This window comes from Rana temporaria, chromosome 6, assembly GCF_905171775.1.
Source record: "Rana temporaria chromosome 6, aRanTem1.1, whole genome shotgun sequence".
NCBI lineage: Eukaryota > Metazoa > Chordata > Amphibia > Anura > Ranidae > Rana > Rana temporaria.
Genome location: NC_053494.1, coordinates 135,305,928 through 135,332,215, shown reverse-complemented (window position 1 = coordinate 135,332,215; position 26,288 = coordinate 135,305,928). Strand labels below are relative to the sequence as shown.

The 26,288-nt window shown below is 41.1% G+C and overlaps 1 protein-coding gene across 2 annotated transcripts in view; it reads right to left on the bottom strand.

Moving 5' to 3' along the window:
* Nucleotides 1-10,485: 10,485 nt before the first annotated feature.
* The window catches only part of MAP3K13 (mitogen-activated protein kinase kinase kinase 13), a 204,369-nt gene continuing 188,566 nt past the window's right edge, over nucleotides 10,486-26,288 (bottom strand). For both annotated transcript variants that reach the window (XM_040357405.1, XM_040357404.1), the window contains exons 8-13: nucleotides 24,533-24,642; nucleotides 21,897-22,013; nucleotides 20,101-20,238; nucleotides 18,958-19,717; nucleotides 16,150-16,518; nucleotides 10,486-12,550 (exon numbers count right to left, since the gene is read on the bottom strand). In XM_040357405.1, coding sequence (XP_040213339.1) covers nucleotides 12,452-12,550; nucleotides 16,150-16,518; nucleotides 18,958-19,717; nucleotides 20,101-20,238; nucleotides 21,897-22,013; nucleotides 24,533-24,642 — 1,593 coding nt within the window. In that variant the 3' untranslated portion in view covers nucleotides 10,486-12,451. The remainder of the gene's footprint in view (nucleotides 12,551-16,149; nucleotides 16,519-18,957; nucleotides 19,718-20,100; nucleotides 20,239-21,896; nucleotides 22,014-24,532; nucleotides 24,643-26,288) is intronic.

Below are 26,288 nucleotides of genomic sequence, written 5' to 3'. Positions count from 1 at the left end.
TTAGTGCATCTCATCAGTGCCACCCAATCAATGCCAGTGCCACCTATCAGTGCCATCCATTTATGAGTGCCATTCAATCAATGCCAGTGCCACCTATCAGTGCCATCCAATGGTGCCATCCAATTTGTGTTCGATGTCACAAAAAAAAAAAAAAAAGTATTCTATTTTGGTATCGGGAGTATTTGCGTGAGTACGAGTACTAGCACAAATACTCGGTATCGGTCCCGATACCGATACTGGTATCGGTATCTGGACAACCCTAATAGTGACCCATCATTGGTATTAGTGGGAGGAATAGTGACCCATCATTGGTATTAGTGGGAGGAATAGTGTTCCATCATTGGTGTCAGTGGGAGGAATAGTGACCCATCATTGGTATTAGTGGGAGGAATAGTGTTCCATCATTGGTGTCAGTGGGAGGAATAGTGTTCCATCATTGGTATTAGTGGGAGGAAGTGTTCCATCATCGGTATTAGTGGGAGGAAGTGTTCCATCATTGGTATTAGTGGGAGGAAGTGTTCCATCATTGGTATTAGTGGGAGGAAGTGTTCCATCATTGGTATTAGTGGGAGGAATAGTGTCCCATCATTGGTGTCAGTGGGAAACTAAGAAATAGGTCTCTTTTACCCGAACTGTAAAATAACAGCTGGACAGGGCTGTTTACATGCTGCAGCCACTGCATTTTGAACTTTGATTGTAGAGTTCAGCAAGTGACACCACTTGGGGCTGTGTGCAATGTGGTTGTGACATTAAAGGGTCAAATCAGGTAGTGAGGAGGCAATGTAACACCTTTCCACTGCCTGTCGATGTCCATTGAAATGGAAAGAACTGTATGGAAAGAACCAGAGAGTGATACAGCGGGGATTTCTGCATATGCTGACTTGGAGTGAAGAACAGGCACATGGCTCCTGGAGTTTGCAGCATGAAGGTAGCAGAGTGGTGGGAGTGGTACATCTAGGCCAGTGGTTCTCAACCCTGTCCTCAAGTACCCCCCAACAGGCCATGCAATGAATGGGAGGCAGTTTTCAGGTGCTAGTTCTAGCGCTAAAATGCTTGAAAACTGCCTCTGTGTGAAAGGGGTCTTAAGTTTATTTTAAATGTGGAGTAACTCCACATTTGTGGGAAAAAAGTAATATTTATATATATATATAGCGTATACAATTGCAACACAAGTCATATTGTAATTGAATTTTATTAAAAATTACCTTTCCTTTTCAATCTGCAGCGCTGCAATTTTCTGTTAAATGCAATATGGCTACCTGGATGTGTACAGAAAACTCCCCAGAAACATAATTTCCTGCTTGTGTGATTGGCTCACTGATTTTCCCAGAAGTCTGCACTAAGCTACAAGTCAGATTTCAGGCATCCCCTGCAACAAAAATGTAATTTTTGGTGACATACTCCCAACAGAAAATCACATCTAGGGGTGCAGGCCCAGCAATTTTCCTCATTAGAACCCTGCGGGTGCAGCAGATGATTGATAATTATAAAACCACTCCCATTAGACTCCCTCCGTAAATGGACACAGACAATTACACAGAAATTTCTTCAGAACAAAGGTATGAATCTGCAACAAAGTTTGTGAAAAATCCTTGGAATGTACATCGATCACCTAGAGGGGAATGTTTTTTTTCCTCCACAAAAGTGGAGTTACACTTTAAGGTATACGCTTTAGTTATATTTTAAACCATATTATTACACTTGTGCAGAGCAGCGGGCCATGTGAGCAGTCAGCAAATAAAGACGCTTACGACTCAGTAAGGTACACTGGCTTTTAATTCCATGCTTTTGTTTCATTTGATAATCATTCTGATTTCCCGTCCCAATACAAACAAGAAGGAAATGTCACATAGGGGCCAATGATAGATGTAGAAATAGGACAGAAAGACACAATAGATATGGAATAAAGTCAGGAACAGAAAGAATATATATGTCACAGAAATGGCTTTACACAGAGGTTAACTTATGTGGCCACTCACCCCCCTACTTGTGTGGCCACTTACCCCCTACTAACAGAATGTGCTGCCTAACTCTGACAATAAATGTACAGACCTGATCTTCCTTAATGCAGAACACATGGTACTTTTTTAGGGCGACACTGCCATTAGAGAGAACAAGCAGCCTGCATTGAAGGGGTGCCACATTCTTAGTTTGCTTTGCACCGTCTATATACCTACATAGTGCAGGGGTGAAGGAGAAAATCTATAGATAGGGGAACACTATGGGTAACAGAAGTAAAGTGAACCTCTCAACTACACACAGTGAAAAACTAACAGTAAATCCGGATCACCTGTCTTCCAAATTATATATATATATATATATACACACACATACACACACATACACACACATACACACTAAAACCTTGGTTTGAGAGTAACTTGGTTTGAGAGCATTTTGCAAGACAAGCAAAATGTTTTAATACATTTTTGCCTTGATCTACAAGCGATGTCTTGATATAAAAGTAGCGTCATGTCACAACGGAGTATAAAAAAGAAGAGAGGCGCCTCTAAGTGTAGCAATATGGTTACATTTAATGAAGGTACAACATTTAGCAACTTATTGCTACACTAAAGCCCTGTACACACGATCGGCTTGTCCGATGAAAACAGACCGATGGACTGTTATCGGACAAAACGATTTGTGTGTGGGCCCCATTGGTTTGTTTTCCATTGGTGAAAAAAAATAGAACATGTTTTAAATTTTTCCTATGGATAAAAAACGATAGAAAAAAACTCGTCTGTGTGGAAGTCTATCGGTCAAAAATTCACGCATGCTCAGAATCAAGTCTACGCATGCTCGGAAGCATTGAACTTAATTTTTCTCAGCACGTTGTAGTGTTTTAAGTCACCGCGTTTTGGCAAGGTCGGATTTTTGACTGATGGTGTGTAAGCAAGACTGACGTACATGTGTACGAGGCTTGAGAGGTGCCCCTCTTCTCTTTTATACCCTGTAAAAAAAAAATGCTTTGATATACAAGTGGATTACAAGCATGTTTTTGGAATAATGCTCGCAAACCAAGGTTTTACTGTATATAATTATATATATATATATATATATATATATATATATATATATATATATATATATATATATATATATATATATATATATATATATATATATATATATGATACCGTTTATTTTTTAGTTCTAATGAAAGGATGGCCCATCCTAGAATGCATTTCAGAATTCTTGGTAACTATATTCTGTACTACAACACTGCCACCTTAAGGTATAAATAAGCTTTGCAATGGTCACTATTTTTGTGAAGGCATTTTTGTGAACCTTGTGAATTTTCATGAAAACTGTTAATTCACACGCACAAATGAATTCAGTATAGCAGTACAAAAACCAGTGGAAAGGTTCAAGTTTAGCAACCCAGAGCTACCAATCACACAATTCATAGGACTGCAATGAGCTGTTTTGTTGCAATGGGTTATGCTTTGCAAGCCATCAGTAATTTTGTTCATTGCTTTCCTGAACAAACCTTGAAGTGACATTGCTAAAATAATATTAATGAGTAAATTCAGGAACATGACTTAAAGCGGTTGTAAACCCGCATCAAACATTTTTTTTTCTCCTGCAAGGCAAAAGTCATAATGAGCTAATATGCACCGTATAATAGCTCATTCTGAAATACTTACCTCGGAACGAGGTGTGTAGAACTTACCTGGTTCACGCCGAGCGAGATATCATCTTGCCTCGGCGTGTCTTCCGGGTATCGCCGCTCCAGCGCTGTGATTGGCTGGAGCGGCGATGACGTCACTCCCACGTGTGCGCGCGGGAGATTTAAATTCGGCAAGGTCCGGCAGCTGCCGGTCATTTCGCCGTAGATCCCCCGTGCGCATGCGCCGCTGGCATTGTTAAAGGAGTTGTAAAGGTACAATTTTTTTTCCTGAATAGTTTCTTTTACCTTAGTGCAGTCCTCCTTCACTTACCTCATTCTTCGATTTTGCTTTAAAATGTCCTTATTTCTTCCGAGAAATCCTCACTTCCTGTTCTTCTGTCTAACTCCACACAGTAATGCAAGGCTTTCTCCCTGGTGTGGAGTGTCATGCTTGCCCCCTCCCTTGGACTACAGGAGAGTCAGGAGGCCCACTAACACACAGCTCCTTTCTCCATCTGCAACGTAGAGAGCACCCTGACTCTCCTGTAGTCCAAGGGAGGAGGCGAGCACGACACTCCACACCAGGGAGAATGCCTTGCATTACTGTGTGGAGTTACAGATCAGAAGAACAGGAAGTGAGGTTTTCTCAGAAGAAATAAGGACATTTAAAAGCAAATTTGAAGGATGAGGTAAGTGAAGGAGGACTGCACTAAGGTAAAGGAAGCTATTTAGGGATTTTTTTTTACCTTTACAACCCCTTTAATCCACAATTTGCTTCCTCCGTGTGTATTTGCAAGGCCCACTCTAGGTATAATTTAATTACTTTTCCCCAGATATATGGTCTGCATTAACAGCAATACAGTAAACTCAGAGACCTTTGAGAACATTTAACAGCATTTTATTTATTTATCATACCTTCTGTAAAGCACAAACATAATGGGAGGAAAATCAGAAACTTTTTCAAGGATGCCTGTGTCTGCAATCCTCATGTATGAAGGAACTTTTTATTAAAGTGATACTGTATATTAGAAACAAGCGAGACATAAAATCATCTCAAAATGTTGGTAAATGTATAATCTTATAAGAAATCCACTGCTGTACCTCCAACATACATTTATTTTTGGAAATCAGATGGAAACGGATCAAATACTTTAGTTAGCACAAAGGACAAATGGTGGCGTGGTGTTCGTACCAACCAATCAGATCCCAACTGAATAATTAAGAACGTTAAGCATCAGTCTGGTTATCATCCCAGTTCTATCATCACTCCTTAAAATCAGTTTGTTCATAAAATTAAGATAAATTCTTGAAATGACAGCACCCTCCTAAGCAATGAATGACACTGAAGACGTACAAGTAAACATAATTTAAATTGATCATGAAACCCATTTGTTCCCTTTCTAAACAAAGGAATCATTGTTCTGCCCATGATAAAATGTTAAACAAAGAAAATTCTGATCTACAGAAAATAAATCACAGAAATAATATTAATTAAAATGTTGCATAACTTAAAACTGTAATGTAGTCCTGCTACATGACAAAACAAAATACAAATTAAATAAAGTTCTTACAATACTGTCCCATAACAAAACATTTCCCTTCATTCGTCCTAAGGTGCTACACAAAGATTCACACTCCCTTTTCTCTACTAAAGAGCACTGCAAAACAGCAGATGCAGGACCCGCTGGCACCCAAAAAACACAATTTTTAACCCCATTGCTGCCGGAAACAGAGTCAGATTCATGGAGCAAAATATGCAACACGGAATAAAAAATGACAAACAATTGGATGAGGTGTCATGCAGGCGCCATGTATAGAATTAGAACAGGCTGAGCAGTTTCTATGTTTATTTTATTAGCCTTTTCTTGCACTAGTTTTATTAATGACCTACATTTTTCGGAATGGAGATAGAAATTAAAGGACCAGTAACTTAAAGGTTTGTTTTTTATTTTCTAAATAGGTTCCTTTAAGCTAGTGCATTGTTGGTTCACTTACCTTTTCCTTCCATTTCCCTTCTAAATGTTTTTTTTTTCTTTGTCTGAATTTCTCACTTCCTGTTCCTCCTCAGTAAGCTTTTCAGTAAGCGGTTCTGGCTGACTAACCCCCAGCCAGAACAGCTCGGATGATGGTGGCAAGTTTACTGAGGAGAAACAGGAAGTGAGAAACTCAAAGAAAAAAAAAAATTTAGAAGGGAAATCGAAGGAAAAGGTACAGTGAACCAACAATGCACTAGCTTAAAGGGGTTGTAAAGGTAAAAGTTTTTTTACCTTAATGCATCCTATGCATTAAGGTAAAAAAACATCTGACAGCACCGCCCCCCCCCCCCCTGAGCCCCCGTTTTACTTACCTCATCGTTCGAGAGTCCTGGGCGCGTGCTTGTCATCTTGTTCGGTTCCCAGCCTGGCCGATGATTGGCTAGGCTGGGCGGATTGATAGCAGCGGGGCCGAGTGATACAGTCGGCGGCTATGCCCGCCGCTTTATCACCGGAGCGCGCTCGCAAAAGCTTTCCACCATGCAAGGGAGCTCGCATGAACGTGGAAAGCTTTTACGAGGAGGAGCCGAGACAGCCGCCTAGGGACCCCAGAAGACAGGATTCGGGGCCACTCTGTGCAAAACGAACTGCACAGCGGAGGCAAGTATAGCATGTTTGTTATTTAAAAAAAATTATAATAATTCTGCCTTTAGTGTTCCTTTAAAGGAACCTATATAGAAAATAAAAAAGAACCTTTACAACCCCTAATAATAAATATTGATGCAAAGGGTCAGAGCAGTTATATGTTACATGGGCAGTACTGGTGTTGTTCATGATTCTGCCCACAAAAGAACGCTCATGCTTGTCAGTGTGATTGGTTAGCTGCATAGGCTGCTGGGACAAAGAGTCTTGGAAGCTGCAGTGACTTCACACAAAAGAGCACTCGTTCAGGTAAAACTAGCGTTCGTAATGGAGATGGCACATTCGTCACGCTGTAACGGACTGAAAAGCACGAAGACTGAAAAGTGCGAATCGTCTCTCACCAAACTTTTACTAACACGAGTATCAGCAAAAGCAGCCCAAAGGGTGGCGCCATTTGAATGGCACGTCCCCTTTGTAGTGCCATTGTACATAGGTGTGCGCAGCCTATTGCAATAGGGTGTGCACCCTAAAGCTCAAACACGCATGTATGCTTGTGTGTCTACATATATACGACCCTGGCACATTGATTTCCCTGCCAGCACAGTGAAAGAAGAGCATAAACACTTCTCTTATGGCAGAGCCGGTAAAAGGGAGATCTTTTCCATGTTCCTGTTGCTACACTACGCTAGCGATAATACTAATGTGCATGGGGTGATTAGGGTGTGCCTGGGCACACCTGGCACACTCTGTGCGCACGCCTATGTCGTTGTACGTGTTGGACGTCACCGCGCTTTGGTCAAGCGTTTTTTTGACTGAACGTGTGTATGCAAGGCAGGCTTGAGAGGAATCACGGTGGGGAAAATGTCGGGTTTTGGCATGGCAGGAAAACCGGTCGTCTGTACAGGGCATAAGGCTGGGTTCACACCTATGCAAATTGGATGTGGGTTTCTCTTCATCCAATTCGCATATCAGGAGAATGTGACCGGCTCTCTATGGAGCCGGTTTACATATCTCTGCAGCAGGTACCGTGCGTTTTGCTGAAAAAACATGCGCCTTTTTTTGGTCTGTTTCAGGTCTGAATTCAGCCACAAATTTGGGCTGAAACTGGACCTGAAATGGCGAACCAGCACGCACCGGACCCCTGCTGTGCTATGGATTCAGCAATGGTGTGAACCCAGCCTAAATCATGAGATCCAAACACTGAGAAGATAATTAAACCACTAATTTTTTTTTTTTCTATTCCATCGCTGCCAGACAACTATAAGCTGTAATTTTGTATTGAGCATCACTGTCTCTTTAGTCGAACCTGTCTCTATTTCCCTAGAACAACCCACCAGATTCAACCCTCCAGACTCCAATTGAAAGTACACGTTTGCGTATGGCTGTCAGGGGCGGACTGGCCATTCGGGCACTCCCCGAGAGCCCCATACCACTAGGGGGCCCCATCAGGGTTGCCAGGCTCAGAAAAACCAGGGACAGTATGTAAAAATCTGTGTTTTTTTTACATCTGTCCCTGAAATGTCCGAAAATGACATGCCTTTGATGTGAAAATCCTGAGATTTTAGCCGCCCCGCCTCTGCACTGCCTCCTGGCGTGGTGGCCATCTGTAAGCACGGGGGCTTCATAATCTTCTATTGCCCGGGGGCCCCATGAGTTGTCAGTCCGCCCCTGATGACTGTTTTAGCCTATAATAATCTATAAAAAAACATACACTGCTGACTGCTTTACACATTTATCCATGAATGTTATGGTACATAAACCTAACTGAAAATGTGTAGTTCCTGAAATAAAGACTAAAGCTGACTACGTGCAAACAGATGTGAACACATACAGTAGTAGTAAAAGGAGAAATGGAAAATGAAAGCAGATGAAATGCCCATCAACAAGCCTAAAATAAAATAATCCTACGATACCTAAGAGCTGCCAGTCCCATCTTGAAACAAATACTCTTGGGACATAGTGTGCATGCAAATTGTACATCATTGTAAAATATCATTCAATTATGGATTAGCACCATCTTAAAGTGAGTTAGTCACATTGATGAAGGCAGCCATTGTATGCCTGAGCCAGTGTCTACCCTGGCAAACCACTAGAGAGCAATGGCATTACTACAGCACAAGCAAACTTCTCTCTGTCCAGGTAATGGCTAAACTCTGAGACAACAACAAGTCTATATAAGAAAGTTTTTGTTTTTAAACTACAAATTACAAAATGCAAGAGCTATTGGCTAAAGATGCCCATACCTGAAAAAAATTAATCAGGTAGATGAGGTTGTTCACTTCATCTGCTGGTACCTAGACCATCTTGGGTATTTAAAGTATAACTAAAGGCAAACATTTTTTTTAGTTTTCGATAGGCAGTAGAAAGGCATTAGAACATGTCAGTTTTTATTGCGGTCTGTGGCCCCGTAAGGGCAATTCACCCTCTCTACATGTTCAGTTTACCATTATCATTAAAAATAAAAGAAAATCCCAAATTTTGGGTTGTCCACAGAAAATTAATAGAGGGGAAATCTTACAATGAGGACAATGGATCTGGTGACCTGGGGGGTCCCCATAGAATTTTCTTAATTTGCAGGGATTTCCTCTCACTTCCTGTTTGGATATGGGACAGGATGTGAAGAGAAATCTCCCCAATAGGACACAGATGGGGGGAAAAATCTGACAAGGGGTTAAAACCCTCTCTTGTTCTATCTAAAATGGAAAAAAAGGTTTGCCTATAGTTCTACTTTAAGGCTACGCAGCACACAACAAAGCCTGGAGCTGAATTTTTGATCATACTGGGCTACACTAGCTCATGTATACTGTTCATGAATGATTCTTGCTGTCCTTTGTATCAACGTTCTTGTACTTGTACTAATAGTACACTCCTTATGCACACTTATGGAATTTCATTAAGCTCAAGTATAAAATGTCTGTGTAGGTTAGATACTGTATGAGCAATATTTATCCATTGTATGCCTATGTATAGACAATTTTGTAAACGCTCCTTTTTTTCACATTTTTGGAAACTGTAAGGCAGAGCAGTGAGATAGTATAGACCAGCATTTTTCAACCAGGGTGCTGTAAAAAAGTCCTCAGGGGCGCCGCATGCAAAGGGACCAAAAACTGCCCTAAGGCAGGTATCTGCTAAAACATTTTTTTTCACAGCCAGAAGTTAAAGCTGAACCTAAAAGGGGATGTTCCTCTTGACCCCCCTCCCATATTTGGAATATTGTTTTTTTTGGGGGGGGGTACATGATTTTGACAGGTACCTGCTCCCACTTGCGGTCCGATTGGCGCGGCAATGGGCTGTTCTACCCACAGAAACACAGGGAAAGAAGTCCCCAACCCCTTTTTTTAAATAGTGCAGCACCAAAAATGCACCGTACTTGCCAATGCCTGGGGGTACCATACAAAATGAATGGCACCCCTGCTTGTCTGCTAAACAGCAGCGTGTTTGTCCTTGTGTTGGGAATGTGCGCCATTTTGCTTGTGCTCCCTGACACGTAGTAATGTCAATAAGCCCTAGACTGGGGTGTCTCGAGACTAAAAATAATTCCTAAGGGTGCCCTGAATGGAAAAAGGTTGAAAAACACTGGTATAGACTGTACAGAACACTATTTACTATCTGTCTTGTTGTTGGTGAATGCTGTAGAATTAATCATTTGATGTTTTCAGATTAATTCTACTACAAATGTTGGTTGTCTAGAGTTATTTTTGCGGTAAGCACCTTATTCTGTTTGGTTGAAGTTCTGACAGATCAACAATTGAATTGATTATGTTTTGAATCCCAAGGTCACATAGCACCTGCAAATATATATCTGGGTGTATTTATAAAGGCAAAGAAATAATGTGTAGAAAGCAGTAATCCACAGCAACCAGTAAGTAATCCTCTTTCACCATTTGAACATCAGTTAACTGAAATCTGATTGGTAGCTATAGATTATTGCACTTTGTAAGCAATCACTATTCTTCATTTTGCCTTATTTGTACGATATTTTGCCCATGATCTTAGAGAATTGCATTAAATCTTCTACTTTGCTTGTGATGTTTCCTCTGGCAGCAGATGGGTTAAATTCACAGAAATGTGTAAACAAATTTGTAGTAATAAACATGTGCCAGATTCAGGTGCTTGAGCTTGTGGTTTACACTGGAAGAAAACTGTGCTCTGAATTTAAAGTGGACACGTCACTGACACTTCATCAAGGTAGCCATTTTGTGGATTGCACCATTTTCTGTGATAGGTGACTTAGTTATGTCACTGGTGAACCGATCGTCTGCATTCACATAAATGTTAGTCCAGTCTACAAAATGACTGCCTGCAGGCAAAAGGTCTCCTCTTTAAATCACAAGTCACCTGAGTCTGGGTCCTGAGGTTTTCAGGGAAATAAATTACCTGCCATAGTAAAAAATATGGCTGAATATATACAAATACAAAATAATAATAATAAGAAAAAAACATAATACGATCAAATGGAAGAATGATCCACTTCCTATGTCGAATTCTGATTGGCTAAATAACTTTGGAGTTATGTCACAATAAAGTAGATTCTTGTTGACAAGGTGTGACATGCAGAACTCTTGACATAAATACGATCTTCTCAGAACACAACATGAATGAGTTTTTAGAAGGCTTTAAACATAAATATGTTTGCATTAGCCAATAAGAAACTCTGTTCCCTGTAACGTAAGTGAAGTGCAGTAGCTCACATGGGGTAATTGGATCATATTTCTGAAGGGAAATAAAAATGTCCAGTCAACATTATGTTAAAAGATGGGAACGGTAAGCCAAAAAATATATACTTTTGGGTTGCAATATGTATTTGATTGCTTCCTTTCAGTTTTCCTAGGTTGTTAAAACACTGACACTTCCTGAGGCCATGAGGTGTCCAGTCTGTGTGGGGTCTTGATGGTTGGAAGTGCATCATGGGATATTAGTCAGATCACCTCCTCAGCACATACCTGATGAATTCTGACTGTTCTTCAATGCTTCACTAACCTTAAATAATATAGGCATGCTTGATTCCCAACAATCCTGTAAATTCACTTCATGTGCTTTTAGGCAATTATGAAAGATGAAATGATAATGACATTATCTCTATGGGAAGCGGACCTGTGTGTATGGAGAGAGGGGAAAGGTCACCGTCATGAGGCAATGGACAATATGGCTGGGATCTCTCCTGAGTGGGATGGTAGGTGACCTCTCAGCCCCTTGATGTCTGATCTATATTCAGGAGAAACAAAAAATAATAACTAGACATCACAGGAGTTTTCCAAGTGCTGGTGTCTTCAAAGTCTTCAAAAGCTTGCCCAAAACATACACCCATTACAGCTTAAAGATGGCTGCACTTCTGCTGGTCCGGGTTTCACTTGGATGGGCAAAAAATGTCCTGTAAGTCATTGCTAACAGTGACTGAAAAGGTAAGGATTTGTAGAAGACAAGGTCCACTTCTTAACCAACAGTTTGTTGAAAAACAACTCTACTTGGTAAGAAAATGCAAAAACGATAATTGCCAGTCTTTGTCTTCATTTTTCTTGCCTGCTAGCACGTTACTGTTTAGACGATCATGCAGCAATACTAACAGAAGTGACCAATTTGTCCACAAGGTTATTTTCAATGATACTGTTTTCAAAGCTTTGTTCTTAAGCCTCTGCATCTCCCTCTGACTTCATATTGAGAGGGCAAATCTTCAAGACAAAATAAAACTGGAAAAAATAAAGTCAATATTTGGTCCCTAAAAAACAGCAGCAAAACCTTTAGGCATCTCTGCAGGTCCATCAGGAGTCATTGCAATGCTTTTTTTTCCAGTGATCCGTTCATTTAGTGCTAATATACTTTTCACCTATTAGTCTATCTTACAATAAAAAGGGTCCAAACACACACAAAATAAAAATAAATATGGAATTTTACAGTACCTTGAACATTTTGCTTAAATATTTATCCCTGCCATTCATGGTTATGCTCCCTTTAGGAAGCTTGTTCATTTAGAGGAGGGCTCCTCCATAAGTCTTTGGGCCCCCGTTATTGCAGACTTCAGTTTTTCCTAATTCTAAAAGAGGGTGGGAATGGAGGACCAACAAAATATTGCTTTACAACAGTTTGCTGCCCCTCACCTAGTGGTGGAAAGGTATTAGGTTGGAAGGGCAAAAGGATGTAGAGGGTCTTCTTTGCTCTAACAGTTCAGGACTAGATGTAGGAAACATATGGCCAAGTGAATAGTCCTAATGGCAGACTTAATACTTTTTCACCAGGTAGAGGAGTTGATGGGGTTGTTGGTTCGTACAGTGGCATCAGAACACTCTCCATCTGATGAATCACAGTCAGACTCAAAATTGCCTGGGTTCTGTAAACAGGAAAAAATACTAATTAATACTTTTGTAATATTTCACGTTAGGTGAGAAAAGTCATGGCATAAACTTTGGCTTGGTTTGAGAATGGCTAGATGTTCAAAGTCTAGTACTACTTTTCTTTTAAATGACTATATACATTCAATGTGCATCAAAACAAAATGTAATGTAAAAAAAAAGTATTACAATTAGCTTTCTTGTAAAGTAGCCATATCCAAAGTAGAAAAGCCTGGCCCCCAAGTAGCATGCTCCAGAGAAGCACCGCTGGTCTTTCTATGGAAGCAGCAACCTGACAAGCGCAATTAGGTTAGAGCTAGGGCTCTCCAATCAGAAGGGATGATGAGCTTTGCTGGGTGTCCATTGCGCCCCTGTGCCTTTAAGGAGGGGTGGGCTCCCTCCAGGCTCACCTGCCCTCTGTCTATACATTACAATTCATGTGCTTCTACTGTGGAGGCTCTTAAAACTTAGAGTTAGGGCTACAAAAAATACGGGGGTGCCTTGACGAGGTTCTGTAGCTTACGCATGTATTTGCAAATGTGTAGACAGGACAATTTGGTTAGTCAGCAGGCTGGTTGGTAAGTTGAGCCGGTAAATTCTTTGGTTTGGTTTTGTTTTACATGCGTTACCCTTCCATGTGTTCCTTGCTGCAAAGGCCAGTTATAGGTGAGTGCAGTGGCCATTTGTTTGTACTGTTGAAATTTTGGTGAGGGGGCGTACTGGACACCTTTGCTGCCATGGTGCTATATGCTGGGTGTCCAGTGCGCCCCTGTGCCTTTAAGGAGGGGTGGACTTCCTCCAGGCTCACCTGTTCAAATCATTAGTAAGACCTCATCTGGAATATGCAGTTCAGTTTTGGGCCCCAGTTCTCAAAAAGGATATTGGGGAACTGGAGAAAGTGCAGAGAAGGGCAACCAAACTGATAAGAGGCATGGAGGAGCTCAGCTGTGAGGAAAGATTTGAGGAACTACATTTATCCTCTCTTGAGAAGAGGAGAATTAGGGGGGATATGATCAACATGTACAAATATATAAGGGGTCCATATAGTGAACTTGGTGTTGAGTTATTCACTTTACGGTCAACACAAAAGACAAGGGGGCACTCTGTACGTCTAGAGGAACAAAGATTTCATCTCCGAATACGGAAAGGTTTCTTTACTGTAAGAGCTGTGAAAATGTGGAACAGACTCCCTCCAGAGGTGGTTCTGGCCAGCTCAGTAGATTGCTTTAAGAAAGGTCTGGATACTTTCCTAAATGTACATAATATAACTGAGTACTGACATTTATAGGTAAAGTTGATCCAGGGAAAATCCGATTGCCTCTCAGGGGATCAGGAAGGAATTTTTTCCCCTGCTGTAGCAAATTGGAGCATGCTCTGCTGTTTTTTTTTTTTGCCTTCCTCTGGATCAACTATGGGTATAGAATTGGGTATATGGGATTGTACGATATTTTTTATTTTACTTATTTAATTTTTATGGTTGAAATGGATGGACTTGTGTCTTTTTTCAACCTGACTAACTATGTGACTATGTTCCCGCAGGGCCTGAGGGCTAATGACTATTACATCAAGAACATTAGAGACCCACTAGAGACTGCTCTCGTACACTACATGTACATCTATTAGAAGGTACATGTCTAGAAGGCTTCTTACATGGATGGCACCTGCTTCAATTATTGAATTAGCAGAAGCTGACAACTAAACTAGGATCGGAAATTTCTAACCCCTTTAGTCATCAACATAACCTTTCAAGGCCAAATTACCATCATTAGATCCTGTAGGCACACAATTCTTGCCACCCAAGGCAATGCCCTCTGCTAGGACCACCTCTTTTACCTTTTCTTGTTTAATTGATTCAAACTTGGCCTTATAATCTTGTCACTGTGTAAATAAGTGAATAGGAGATAGTGTATTTCTACTGATAAAGAAAAATCTGTTGGTGATAACTATACAGGGAAAAAACACCTCTTTACTTCTGTTGCCTCTAGGCAACACCCTGCTTTCTTAAAGTGGCTCTGTTGGTACATTTGGCCAACGCCTGCCACAGATATAATGCGGCAGAGAGCAACCATGCGCTGGATTACGTACATGATCTGCTACATATGGGTAGGGGGCGCACACACGCTGCCTCAGCTATTCTGCCATTCACTGCAGCACATGTCAATCAGTGGGTCCCAGCCAATGATTTATGGCCGGCAGCCACTGATTGGCTGAGTGAATGGCAGAAGAGAGCTCTGTGTTGTTTACCAACACAGAGCTCTCTTCTGTCAGAGGTGATGTGCTGTTTTTACCAGCAAATCACTAAAACATTGTTAAGCGCACAGTTAACCCTTTGATTGCCCCTAAATGTTAACCCCTTCCTAGCCAGTGTCATTAGTACAGTGACAATGTATATTAATACTTATCACTGTATTAGTGTCATTGGTGATGTCAGTGGAAGTTAGTCAGCTCCTCCCCAGTGTCAGTTAGTGTCAGATAGTCCGCTGCACTATCACAATCCCACTATAAATTCCAGGATATACTGTATACCATCATTTGTAAATGCTATAACTTTCACATAAACTAATACACTTATTGTAAGACATGTAGCAGAATACATATTTTTGAAGAAATTAAATTTTTTTTTAAATGTTTTCATTATATATATTTATTCATTTATAGTGTAAAAAATAAGAAGCCCAGTGGTGATCAAATACCAAACAAAATAAAGCTCAATTTGTGTAAGAAAATTATAAGAACTTAATTTGAGTACAGCGTTGCATGGCCGCACAATTACCAGTTAAAGTAACGCAGTGCTGAATAGCAAAAAATGCTCTGGTCATGAAGGGAGTAAAATTTTCCAGAGCTGAAGTGGTTAAAAAATGGATGCCTGTAAAAAAAGGGCCAATACTTACCCTACCGTACCATCAGTTTTCATTGTCTTGAAGAACTAAGCTGCCTGAAAAACATCTGCATCCAACACACTTCCACATGTTTCAGATGCCTGGTTTCCAGCTGGGCTCTGTGGTTCTATTTGCTTTAAGGACATAGCAGTGATGTAGGGGCCTGCAAATGGAACCACAGCACGGGACAGGCAAGTATTAGTCCTTTTCTTTAACCACTTCAGCCCCAGAAGAATTGGTTGCCAAGTGGTTAACACTAGGGAGCGATCAAAGGGTTAATTGTGTTCCCTAATGTGTGTTCTAACTGAAGGGGGATGGAACTTACTAGGGGAAATTACAGATCGTGGCTCCTAGCTATTAGGAACTCACGATCTGCATTTCCTCAGCTCACAGAACAGGGATGTGTGTGTTTACTCACACACACGTCCCTGCTCTGCCTCTCGTGCACGGAGATCGCTCGCGGACGGCGGTCATCACGACCATCGGCACCTCCGCGATGCAGTGGGTGCGCGCCTGCTAGCCCGCTTAAAGCTACCGATGTACAGCTACGAAGGTTCACCCAGCGGAGACAACCTGCCGTAGTATAACTGTGGCAGCTGGTCTGCAAGCGGTTAAAATCATCAGTTTCTTAAAAACGTTTTGATCTGAAGTCAAAAGTGCTTTAGAAAATGCCAATGTGGTTTCAGAAACAAATCATTTCATTCATCTCAGTTCCTTACCTCATAACTGTGCTCCTCAGCACAAAGTTTGCCCAAGGACATTTGAGTCTTCACTCTTCTCACTGCACACTCCTTGTCGGATAACCCATCTGACTGTGTTGAGATCTCAATAGGGATTTCTGGTGTCTGAGATAGAAAGTCTTCCAACTTGTCCCCCAAAGGCTCCTTGCGGCTGTTGACCAAGTCATCTGGGCTGTTGGAATGATCACTGGTGTTTCCCTCTTCTCCATCAGACACAGAGAAATTTTCTGAACTGAAAGTAGAGTAGGACTGGCAGCTTTTCATGCCCCGAGGTGGTCGTTGTCTTCGGGGAAACTCAACTTCACTGTCTACCTCACCCTCCTCTTCCTCAGATGATTCGTCTCCATTCTGTGAAACAGACATACAAGTAAATGTTTCAGAGATCCAAGATGCAGCTAGGATCTCCCAATTTGAAATGATCAGCAGTTTATATAGAAAATAATAAAAAAAAAAACCTTCAAACATGTTAGAGAGTTTGAAATTGCTTTGTTTTTTTTAGCATGGTATAGCTCTGGTCAATGCTGAAAGAGTAGCAAAAATCATTCTGGTGTGTAAGATATGCTTTGTACAACATCTGGACTAAACAAATGTCACGAGTTCCAAGTCAGAACACTCATTGCTAGCTTTTTCATTTTCTCCTTAAAAGTGGAAAACAACTTTAAGGCCGCGTACACACGATCGGTCAAAACCGATGAAAACAGACTGAAGGTCCGTTTTCATCGGTCCAAACCGATCGTGTGTGGGCCCCATTGGTCAGTTAACATTCGGTCAAAAAAATTAGAACTTGTTTTAAAATTAAACCGATGGACGCCTAACCGATAGGTCAAAACCGATCGTTGGTATGCAAAAGCATCGGTTGAAAACCTGCGTATGCTCAGAATCAAGTCGACGCATGCTTGGAAGCATTGAACTTCATTTTTTTCAGCACGTCGTTGTGTTTTACGTCACCGCGTTCCGACACGATCGGTTATTTAACCTATGGTGTTTAGGCACATCAGACCATCAGTCAGCTTCATCGGTTAACAACGGTCCTTCGGACCGTTCTCATTGGATGGACTGATCGTGTGTACGCGGCCTCACAGGTATTCTACAGTTACAGTACATTTCTATAACTGGTTTATAGCCCAAATGTTAATTTATACAGTATTCTCTGTTAGAAGAGGGTTATAACCTTTGATGGTTGTTCACTGATGTGTGTGTTCCTAGTTGGCTGATTTCCCCTCACCTCTTTTGCCTGTGAAACCCCATGTGTCAGGGTGTCATAGGGTGTGACTTGGAAAGGAAGAAAAGGACAATTTCCCCAATAACAGACAGCAAGAAGGGGGCTTTATTATATGTCAAAACAGTAATATTGGCAACTATGAAATTACATTAATTTTGCATTTCTTTGTTTCTATTCATTGAAGCTGCAGTCCCCCCCCCCCTCTTTGGCCTCGTACACACGATAGGTTAACCAGAGGACAACGGTCTGATGGACCGTTTTCATTGGTTAAAACAGATTGTGTGTGGGCCCCATAGGTTATTTATCCATCGGTTAAAAAAAAAAAAAGCCAACTTGTTTTAAATTTAACCTATGGATTCCTAACCGATAGGTCAAAACCGATCGTTAGTAGGCACAACCATCAGTTAAAAATCCACGCATGCTCAGAATCAAGTCGACGCATGTTTGGAAGCATTGAACTTTGTTTATTTCAGCACGTCGTTGTGTTTTACGTCACCGCGTTCTGACTCGTTTTTTTAACCGATGGTGTGTAGGCACGACGAACCATCAGTCAGCTTCATCGGTTAACCCATGAAACGGTCCTTCAGACCGTTCTCATCGGATGGACTGATCGTGTGTACGAGGCTTTTAAGTTTGCTTGTGCAGGGTTCTTATTCGAATTGTTTCATGTACCTGACTATGTTATTACATTATTGGTTACTATTTTAGCTCACCTTTGTCTTTATTAGTTTAGGAAAGTATATTGCATGCAATTGATAATGAATTAACAGAATCGTATGCCCCGTACACACGTGCAGGATTTCCGACGGTAAAAGTTCCCGTCGGAAATCCCACGTGGAAAGCCGAGAACCTGCTCGTTCAGTCTTTCCCCCTACACACGGCCAGTTTTCCCGACAGGAAAACTGCGATGGAGCTTTGGTCGGGAATCCTGGCCGTGTGTATGCTCCATCGCAGTTTTTCCCGTATTTTTGTAAAATACTTATTATAAAAATAAAAGAGGGCAACATAAAACGAGTGATATTTGACAGTTATTGACAAACTAGCGCATCGAAATCTGGTTGGTTGGATGTAGTAGCAATTCTCAATGTATTCTCAAGGTGCTCATCAGATATTTTGGTTCTAATTTTGCCCTTTGTGTGCTAAATCCTTAAAAATACTGTAGTTGCTAAAAAAAATATAGATGCCAACAAGAACTGATGACATGAATAAGATGTAATTGTGAAGAGTGTATTTTTTTTTATATTTTATAAATGTATAAAAGTCCAGTAAAGAGACACTGTCAAATTTATCTTAGGCCGCATTTACACTTAATCACTAAGTGTAAATGCATTTTTACAAAAAATGTATAAAAACAAAATAAAATCAAAATTATTAAGTATACGATTTTGTGTTGGGCTACATTCATAGTTGTCTTGGGCCCCCTGAACACCCCTGCATTAAGACATATATTTACTAAAAAAGTATAGCCCACATGCCCAATACTTTTATCAGATAAAATATACATTAGATATAAGACTAAAATTACCATTGTTATAATTATATAAACAAAAATAGACTGCAATTACCTTTCTAAGAGTGCGTATCCTTCGTGGGAGAGCAGGTGGTGTTGGGATGGTTAAAGAACTCACTCCGACTGCTGCCCTGATAATAGGAAGCTGATCTAGCCCACTCATCTGAGTTCCTTCTTGCATAATATTGTGCCTTGGTGAATCTGGTGGGTTTCTCTCTGAGTTCCGTAGCTCTGGATTTTCACTTCTAGAATTTTCCCAGGATTCTGGGTTTGGGTTGGGCTGAGAAGAGGCTTCAGCACAGTTCAGGCAAGAGTCATAAGAGTCTTGCTGACAGGGCTCCCAGTTTTCTGTTTGTAAGCGGCTGTCAGCTTCCAGGGTGCTGGAGAGAAGGTCAGGGCTAGAGCCAGACATACACCTCTGAGCATGACAACTCAGAGGACTTCTTAGTGCAGCTGCAGGGCCAAAGTACCGCAGGTTGTTGGCACAGTTGGCAATATTCTGCCCATGCATATTGAGGGTTTGATGTCGAGATAACGCAGGCTGGACTGGATCATGGCGGGGACTTGGTGGAGTAAATGGGGGAGATGCAGGAGAAAGATGACGAGCAGCTTGAGAAAGGGAAGGAGAGTCCTGGTTTTTTGAAATGCCCATGAAGTCACCATGACTGCCCTTGCTGTTCGCTCGCCGATGACGTGGTTTGCTTCGATATCGGCTCTTCCCACCTGATGATATCTTTGGACTTCCAGATATGGGAGATGAACTGGGTACATTTGCCTCCACACTAGATATGCCATCTGATTTCAGTAAGTCAGGCCTGATAAACAATGAATTCAGGGTTATTATCTGATAGGGTAAACCAACCCCCAATTGGAACTTATTTTTCAAGGATGCTATTCAGTTCAAACGCCCTCTGGTTTCAGATTTTTAGTTTTAGGAACTTTAGTAATAAGATCCCCCATGATCCCTCCTCCATCTTTAAGTATCTATTATTAAGAAAATTAAGATTCCAGCACTATGCTCTGTAGTTCAAAGCTTTCTTATAACAACCAAACCATGGTCTCAGAGCTGGAAAATTGGGTGTAGATTCCCCAAAATAAGAAGCATATACACGTGTGTATATTATATATTTATTTATTTAGACTGTACTTGGCTTTTAAGTAAAAACATGGAGGATTATAAATCTTAACAGCTACATACCGTCTAGTGTGAGATGTAGATTTAGAAGGTACCCCTTTCTTTTTGATCAATTTCTCAACAGTATTTGGATGAACTATCGGGCGGACAGGGTGGCGCTTATAAGTTCCAGGGTATTTTTTCTCTACAACCTGTTCACGCCTAGAAAATAATGCAAAGTTGTGTTATAAAATCTATATTAATCAAATTGGCTTCATCATACAGTAAACTGAAGTGTACAGGTATGATTGCTGCAACATGAAAATCATCATACTTCTACTAACTTTTGCCAATATATATTCTTGAATATGATGGATGCCACCATTCAATAAATGATTATGCTATGAAAGCAGACCTCTATCCAAACCTTATTTTTTTTAAACAATAGTGACAACAAAAAGCAGTATGAGGTTCTACGGAAACAGAATAAAGTAAAAAAAACTAATCTGACAAAGGTTCAAACTATCTTCACTCCTTCCAAAACAGAAAAATTATATTTCGACTAGAATTCCACCTAAAAGCCGAGGTCCGCCCCAAAAAAATAAAAATAATTAAAAACCAGCAGCTACACATACTGCAGCTGCTGGCTTTTAATAATAGGACACTTGCCTGTCCTGAATTCCAGCGATTGTTGACACCGCAGCTGATGTTTCCATCAGCTGTCGGGTGCTGCCGCTGCCATTGCGGGTAAGGGTACTCGGCAGTGTAGCCTATTAGCTTCACGCCGGGAACCCTACTGCACATGTGCGAGGCCCGCTCCGCTCTCCTGAAGGCCCAGTGGGCAGGGGAGGATGTCAATAGCCAATAAAAATAAATAAATCAATTAAGTCAATAGTGACACCAACAGCCGCGGCTGAGGCTTCTGGAAGTGGGAAAGGATACCTGTCAAAGACAAGTATCCTATCGACCGCCTCCCCGGAAGGTGCCAATTGTGGCACTGGAGGGGTGAGAAAAGTTTTGGGTGGAACTCTGCTTTAAGTATTCAGCAAGTACAGAAATATACATTGATCTTGCCAGAAAAGTCTTTGTCACTTTTTTTAAAGGTCGTTTAATGATTTATACCTACAGGTAAGCCTATAAATAAGGCATACCTTTAGGTACAGTAAATATTATATTTACTTTAGCAGCGCCGGTGATGTCACTGGCACATGTGCACTGCACTCTCAACAGACGGCGTCTGCACGGGAGTGACGTAATCACGGCTCAGCCAGTCAAAGGGCTGCAAAACCCAGAACCCAAAAAAAAGACTGGGTAAAGATGGAAGCCGTGACAGTGCTCCACTGGAGGGATTTGTTTTCAGGTAAGTCTTTCAAACTCCCTTGTCACCTCATCCAATGCTCGCCTTCAGGACTTCTCCAAAGCCTCTCCCATCCTCTGGAATGCTCTACCCCAATCTGTCTGATTTTCTCCTACTTTATCCACTTTCAGACGAAAACTCATCTCTTCATGGAAGCCTATCTGGCATCCCGCAGGGATGTAGTCCCAAGGGAGAGGGTGAGCACGCTGACTAACCCCCAGCCAGAACGGCTCGGGTGATGGGGACAAGCTTACTGAGAAGAAACAGGAAGTGAGAAATTCAGACAAAGAAAAAAAACATTTAGAAGAGAAATCGAAGGAAAAAGGTAATTGACCCAACAATGCACTAGCTTAAAGGAACCTATTTAGAAAATAAAAAACTACCTTTACAACCCCTTTAACGGACATCTCAGAGGGCAGCACGATTTTTAACACGGATATATAAAGGACTATTGGGGAAATACAAATTTTTCATAAAAATGTTTGTGATTTGAGTCAAAACAAAACCACCCTAATTCAAGTACCTGATTAGCTCCTTTTCTCGGACTTCCAACTGCAGCATGATAGCACTGAGCTCCATGTATAGGTTATTGGCTCTCTCCAGCTTGCGTTCATAGTGTTCACGAATATCCAGTGCATGTCTATTGTAAATAAATGAATTATTAAATATAAATTTAAGCCACAGAACTAACTTTTACTGCGAACATTGATTGTTAGAAATTGCAGTAAGTCTCCCAATCTCAAAAGTGTTTATGTTTCTTTAACATTAACAGGCTGAGCTAATGGGCAACCAGTAAGGAACAATCTTTTCTTATCACTCATCAGTATTAAATTCTGATTGTTCATTATGGGTTACTTCACTTTACACATGGCTTTTGCTCATTGCACTAACTGATTAAGACCACAGGTCTTCCAACAAAAGTTACTGTAATTATATGAACAAAAGATCAAGTTAACAGTCTTCTCAGAGAAGTTTGAAAACACTCTTTATAACATACTGTTATGTATTTTCAGACACACTATGCTGCTTTTTATTCTCAATTAGTCTTTGTTGAAGATAAGATACAGAATTACAAGAACATTAACAAAGAGAAATCAAAAAATGAATTATGGGTATTGATGACCTCTAATGCCCCGTACACACGATAGGAATTTATGATGAAAAAAGTCTGATGGATTTTTTTCATCAGAAATTCCTATCGCGTGTGGGCCCCATAGGATTTTTTTCTGTCGGAGTTTGGAAATAGCACATGTTTTATTTTTTTCTGATGGAAAAAAATCCTATGGGAAATTCCAATCGTCTGTGTGAAACTCCAACAGAGAAAAAAAACCAAGCATGCTCAGAATCAAGTCGACACATGCTCGGAAGCATTGAACTTAATTTTTCTCGGCTCGTGGTAGTGTTTTACGCCACCGCGTTTAGGATGGTTGGAATTTAGTCTGACAGTGTGTATGCAAGATTGATGGAAGACAGTTTGAATGGAATTCTGACAGAAAATTTCATCAGATTTTAGCCCATAGGAAATTCCTATCGTGTGTACAGGGCATAAGGCATCATCACCATGTATCCCAACGGAAATGGAACCTTTTATGCGAGTTATTCCTGTAAGACAACATTTTTTCAAACTGGGGTAGGGCACTGATCATATTGTTGACATCAGAAATGTTGGATCGTAAGGTTTGCCTCCATTAGCTAGTGATCGATAATCTAGCCTAGTGGTCTCCAAACTGTGACCCACGGACCGGATGTGGCCTTTTGCTTGCCTTTATCTGGCCCTAAGAGCACTATTCCTCCCACGGACACCAAAAATGGGGCACTATTCCTCTCACTGACACCATAGATGGGGCACTATTACTTCTACTGACACTATAGATTGGGCACTATTCCTCCCACTGACACCAAAAATGAAATGGGCCCCATTTTTTCCACCGACACCACAGATGGGGCACTATTCTGCCCACTGACACCAATGATGGTAATTATTCCTCCCACTAATACAAATGATGGGGCACTATTCCTCCCACTGACACCAATGATGGGAATTATTCCTCCCACTAATACAAAATGATGGGGCACTATTCCTCCCACTAATACCAATGATGGGGAACTAGTCCTCCCATTAATACCAGCGATGGGGCACCATTTCTTCCACTGATACCAAAAATGGGCCCCATTTCTTCCACTGACACCACCGATGGGGTACTATTCCACCCACTGACACCAATGATGGGAATTATTCTTCCCACTAGAATGATGGGGCAATATTCCTCCCACTAATATCAATGATGGGGCACTATTCCTCCCATTAATACCAATGATGGGGCACTATTCGTCCCACTGACACCAACAATGAAGCTTATTCTTTCCCCATTTCCAATGCCTCATACTGCTTACAGGCTTTATGTAATTATTTTAACGCCATTGACCACCAAGTCTAAGGCATTTTATACTACCACTGGCCTCAGTCCAGCCCTCCTAAAGTCTGATTGTCAGTAAACTGGCCCTTTGCTTAGAAAGTTTTGAGACCCCCGATTATTATTGTCTTGTACCATGGTAGGTAAGAACCTATACCTATGCTCAGAAGGGCCAATAATGGAGAGAGTTTTATGCTGCATTTTTGAAGGGCCTTGTTCAATTGCTGAACTTCTTAGCAATGCAAAGCAGCACATTAGTGTAAATGAGCCTTAAAAAAAAAAAAAAAAAAAAAGCATCTCAAGAGTTAAGCTGGCTTTATACTAGTAGAATCTTGTTTGCAATTTTTCATTCTAGGAGCAATAGTTTGATTTTCTAATCGTTGGGTCAAATCGACAGTTTTTCACCATAGTGACAAGAAATTTTAAAGGAGCAAAATGGAAAATCTCTCTTGAAGAAACACATTTTTAACATTGTATGTAGTTTTTGTTTGGCAAGTCCATTTGTTCCTAAGTTGAATGCTAAAAACACATGAAATTTTGAAGTAATTTTGTCAAGCCGTCTAATGAACTTTCATACAAATTTTCATACAAAATGTTTATATGAATGTTCATTTGAAAATCTAGCAGTGTACATCCAGCTTTACTTGCAAAGCTCAGTTACCCATAGCAACCATCATTTTCACTGACATATTATACACGTTTTCTAGAAAGATAACCCCCATAAACTTTATGTAGGAGATCTTACCGTAACTCTTCTCTCCGTCTGCGGATCAGTTCCTCATCCAGACGGTGGATGCAGGTCCCCTCACTTTTAATCTTTTCAAAATGTTTCTTTACTTCCTCCCTCCACTCAGCCTAAAGAACAGACAAAAAACAGCGTAAATAGTATTTTAGTAGTAAATGCTTATTATAGGCTTATTATAGGCTGGGATCACACTACTTCGAATTGGATGCAGGTTTATCCACATCCAATTGGCATGTCAGGAGATTGTGACCAGCTCTCTATGGAACCAGTATCCATATCTCTGGAGCAGCTCTGGTGCAAATTCATGGGTGTCCTGTGTGTCTTATGGTCCATTTCAGGTCCGAATTCAGCCAAAAATTCAGACTGAAATCGGACCTAAAACAGTGAACAGGGATGTACCGAACCCCTACTGTGAGCCACTCCGTGCTATGGTATTAACTGAGCCTTAAGCCTCGTACACACGGACGGTTTTCCCGATGGGAAAACTGCCCAAAAACCGCCGGACAAAAAAAAAAAAAAAAAGAGAACCAGCTCTTTTTTCCCAGCGGGAAAGTCGGCTGACTTTTGCCCAGCGTTTTTTGGCCGTTGTCCTATGGGAAAAACTGCGATGGAGCATACACACGGCCGAGATTCCCGACCAAAGCTCCATTGCAGTTTTCCTGTCGGGAAAACCTCTCGTGTGTAGGGGGAAAGACTGACCGAGCCGGGTCTCGGCTTTCCCCTCTGGATTTCGACGGGAAATCCCGCACGTGTGTATGGGGCATTAGAAGCAAATATTCTGCAGTCACATCTACTAATGTTTTAAAGCTTATTTAATATACTATCATCACCAGGCCAGCTTTTTGGGAATTGAGGCACAAAAGGTGCAAGAAGATCAATTTCATGGAAACTAGTACCAATTCTAATAAAGCAGGATAATTATGCTCAAAATTATATTAGGAACTTGATAGGTGTCAGCAGTGGACAGTCCTCTGCCTTTGCTTAGTTCCAACCATTTAGCCTTCTATCAAGCTGTGACTGACGATCAATGCTTAAAGAAGAACTATACCCCCAAAATAAAATACTCGCCTCCACCTTTCAGTGATGTTGTGGTAACATCCCTTGCCAGCTGCTGTCATATTTTCTACAGACACTTTTGGGTGGCGGGTTTTAGCCTCCTTATTGGGGGAATGACATCATCCCACAAGAGTCAGCCATTCCGGCACAGCCAAAGTTTCCTGGGAATGCACGCTGAGCTGCATATGCCTAATGGGGTCTGCTCACAGTTTTAGAGAGTTGAATTCAATTCAATATGGTAGTGAAAAACCTAAGACTGTCCTAATAGCAGCTTCCTATAATCTTCTGTGCAGAAACCCTCAGAGTCATAGACAGAGGGGCAGCAACAAGCCAGAACTTTATTACTTTTCAGTCAGTTTGAAACTCGAACATGCTTGCATGAGTAAAGACGCCCTTTACTGTCCAATCACAGACTAAAGCCTCGTACACACGATCGGATATCTGATGGAATCTAATCCGATGCATTTTTTCATTGGATATCCGATGAAGCTTTCATCAGTCTTGCCTACACACCATCAGTCAAAAATCCGATCGTGTCCAAACGCGGTGACGTACAACATTACGACAAGCCGAAAAAAAATGAAGTTCAATGCTTCCAAGCATGCGTCGACTTGATTCTGAGCATGTTCTTTTTTTTTTCACAGATGGAAATCAAACCGATGGGGCCCACACACGATCGGTTTGTCCGATGAAAACAGTC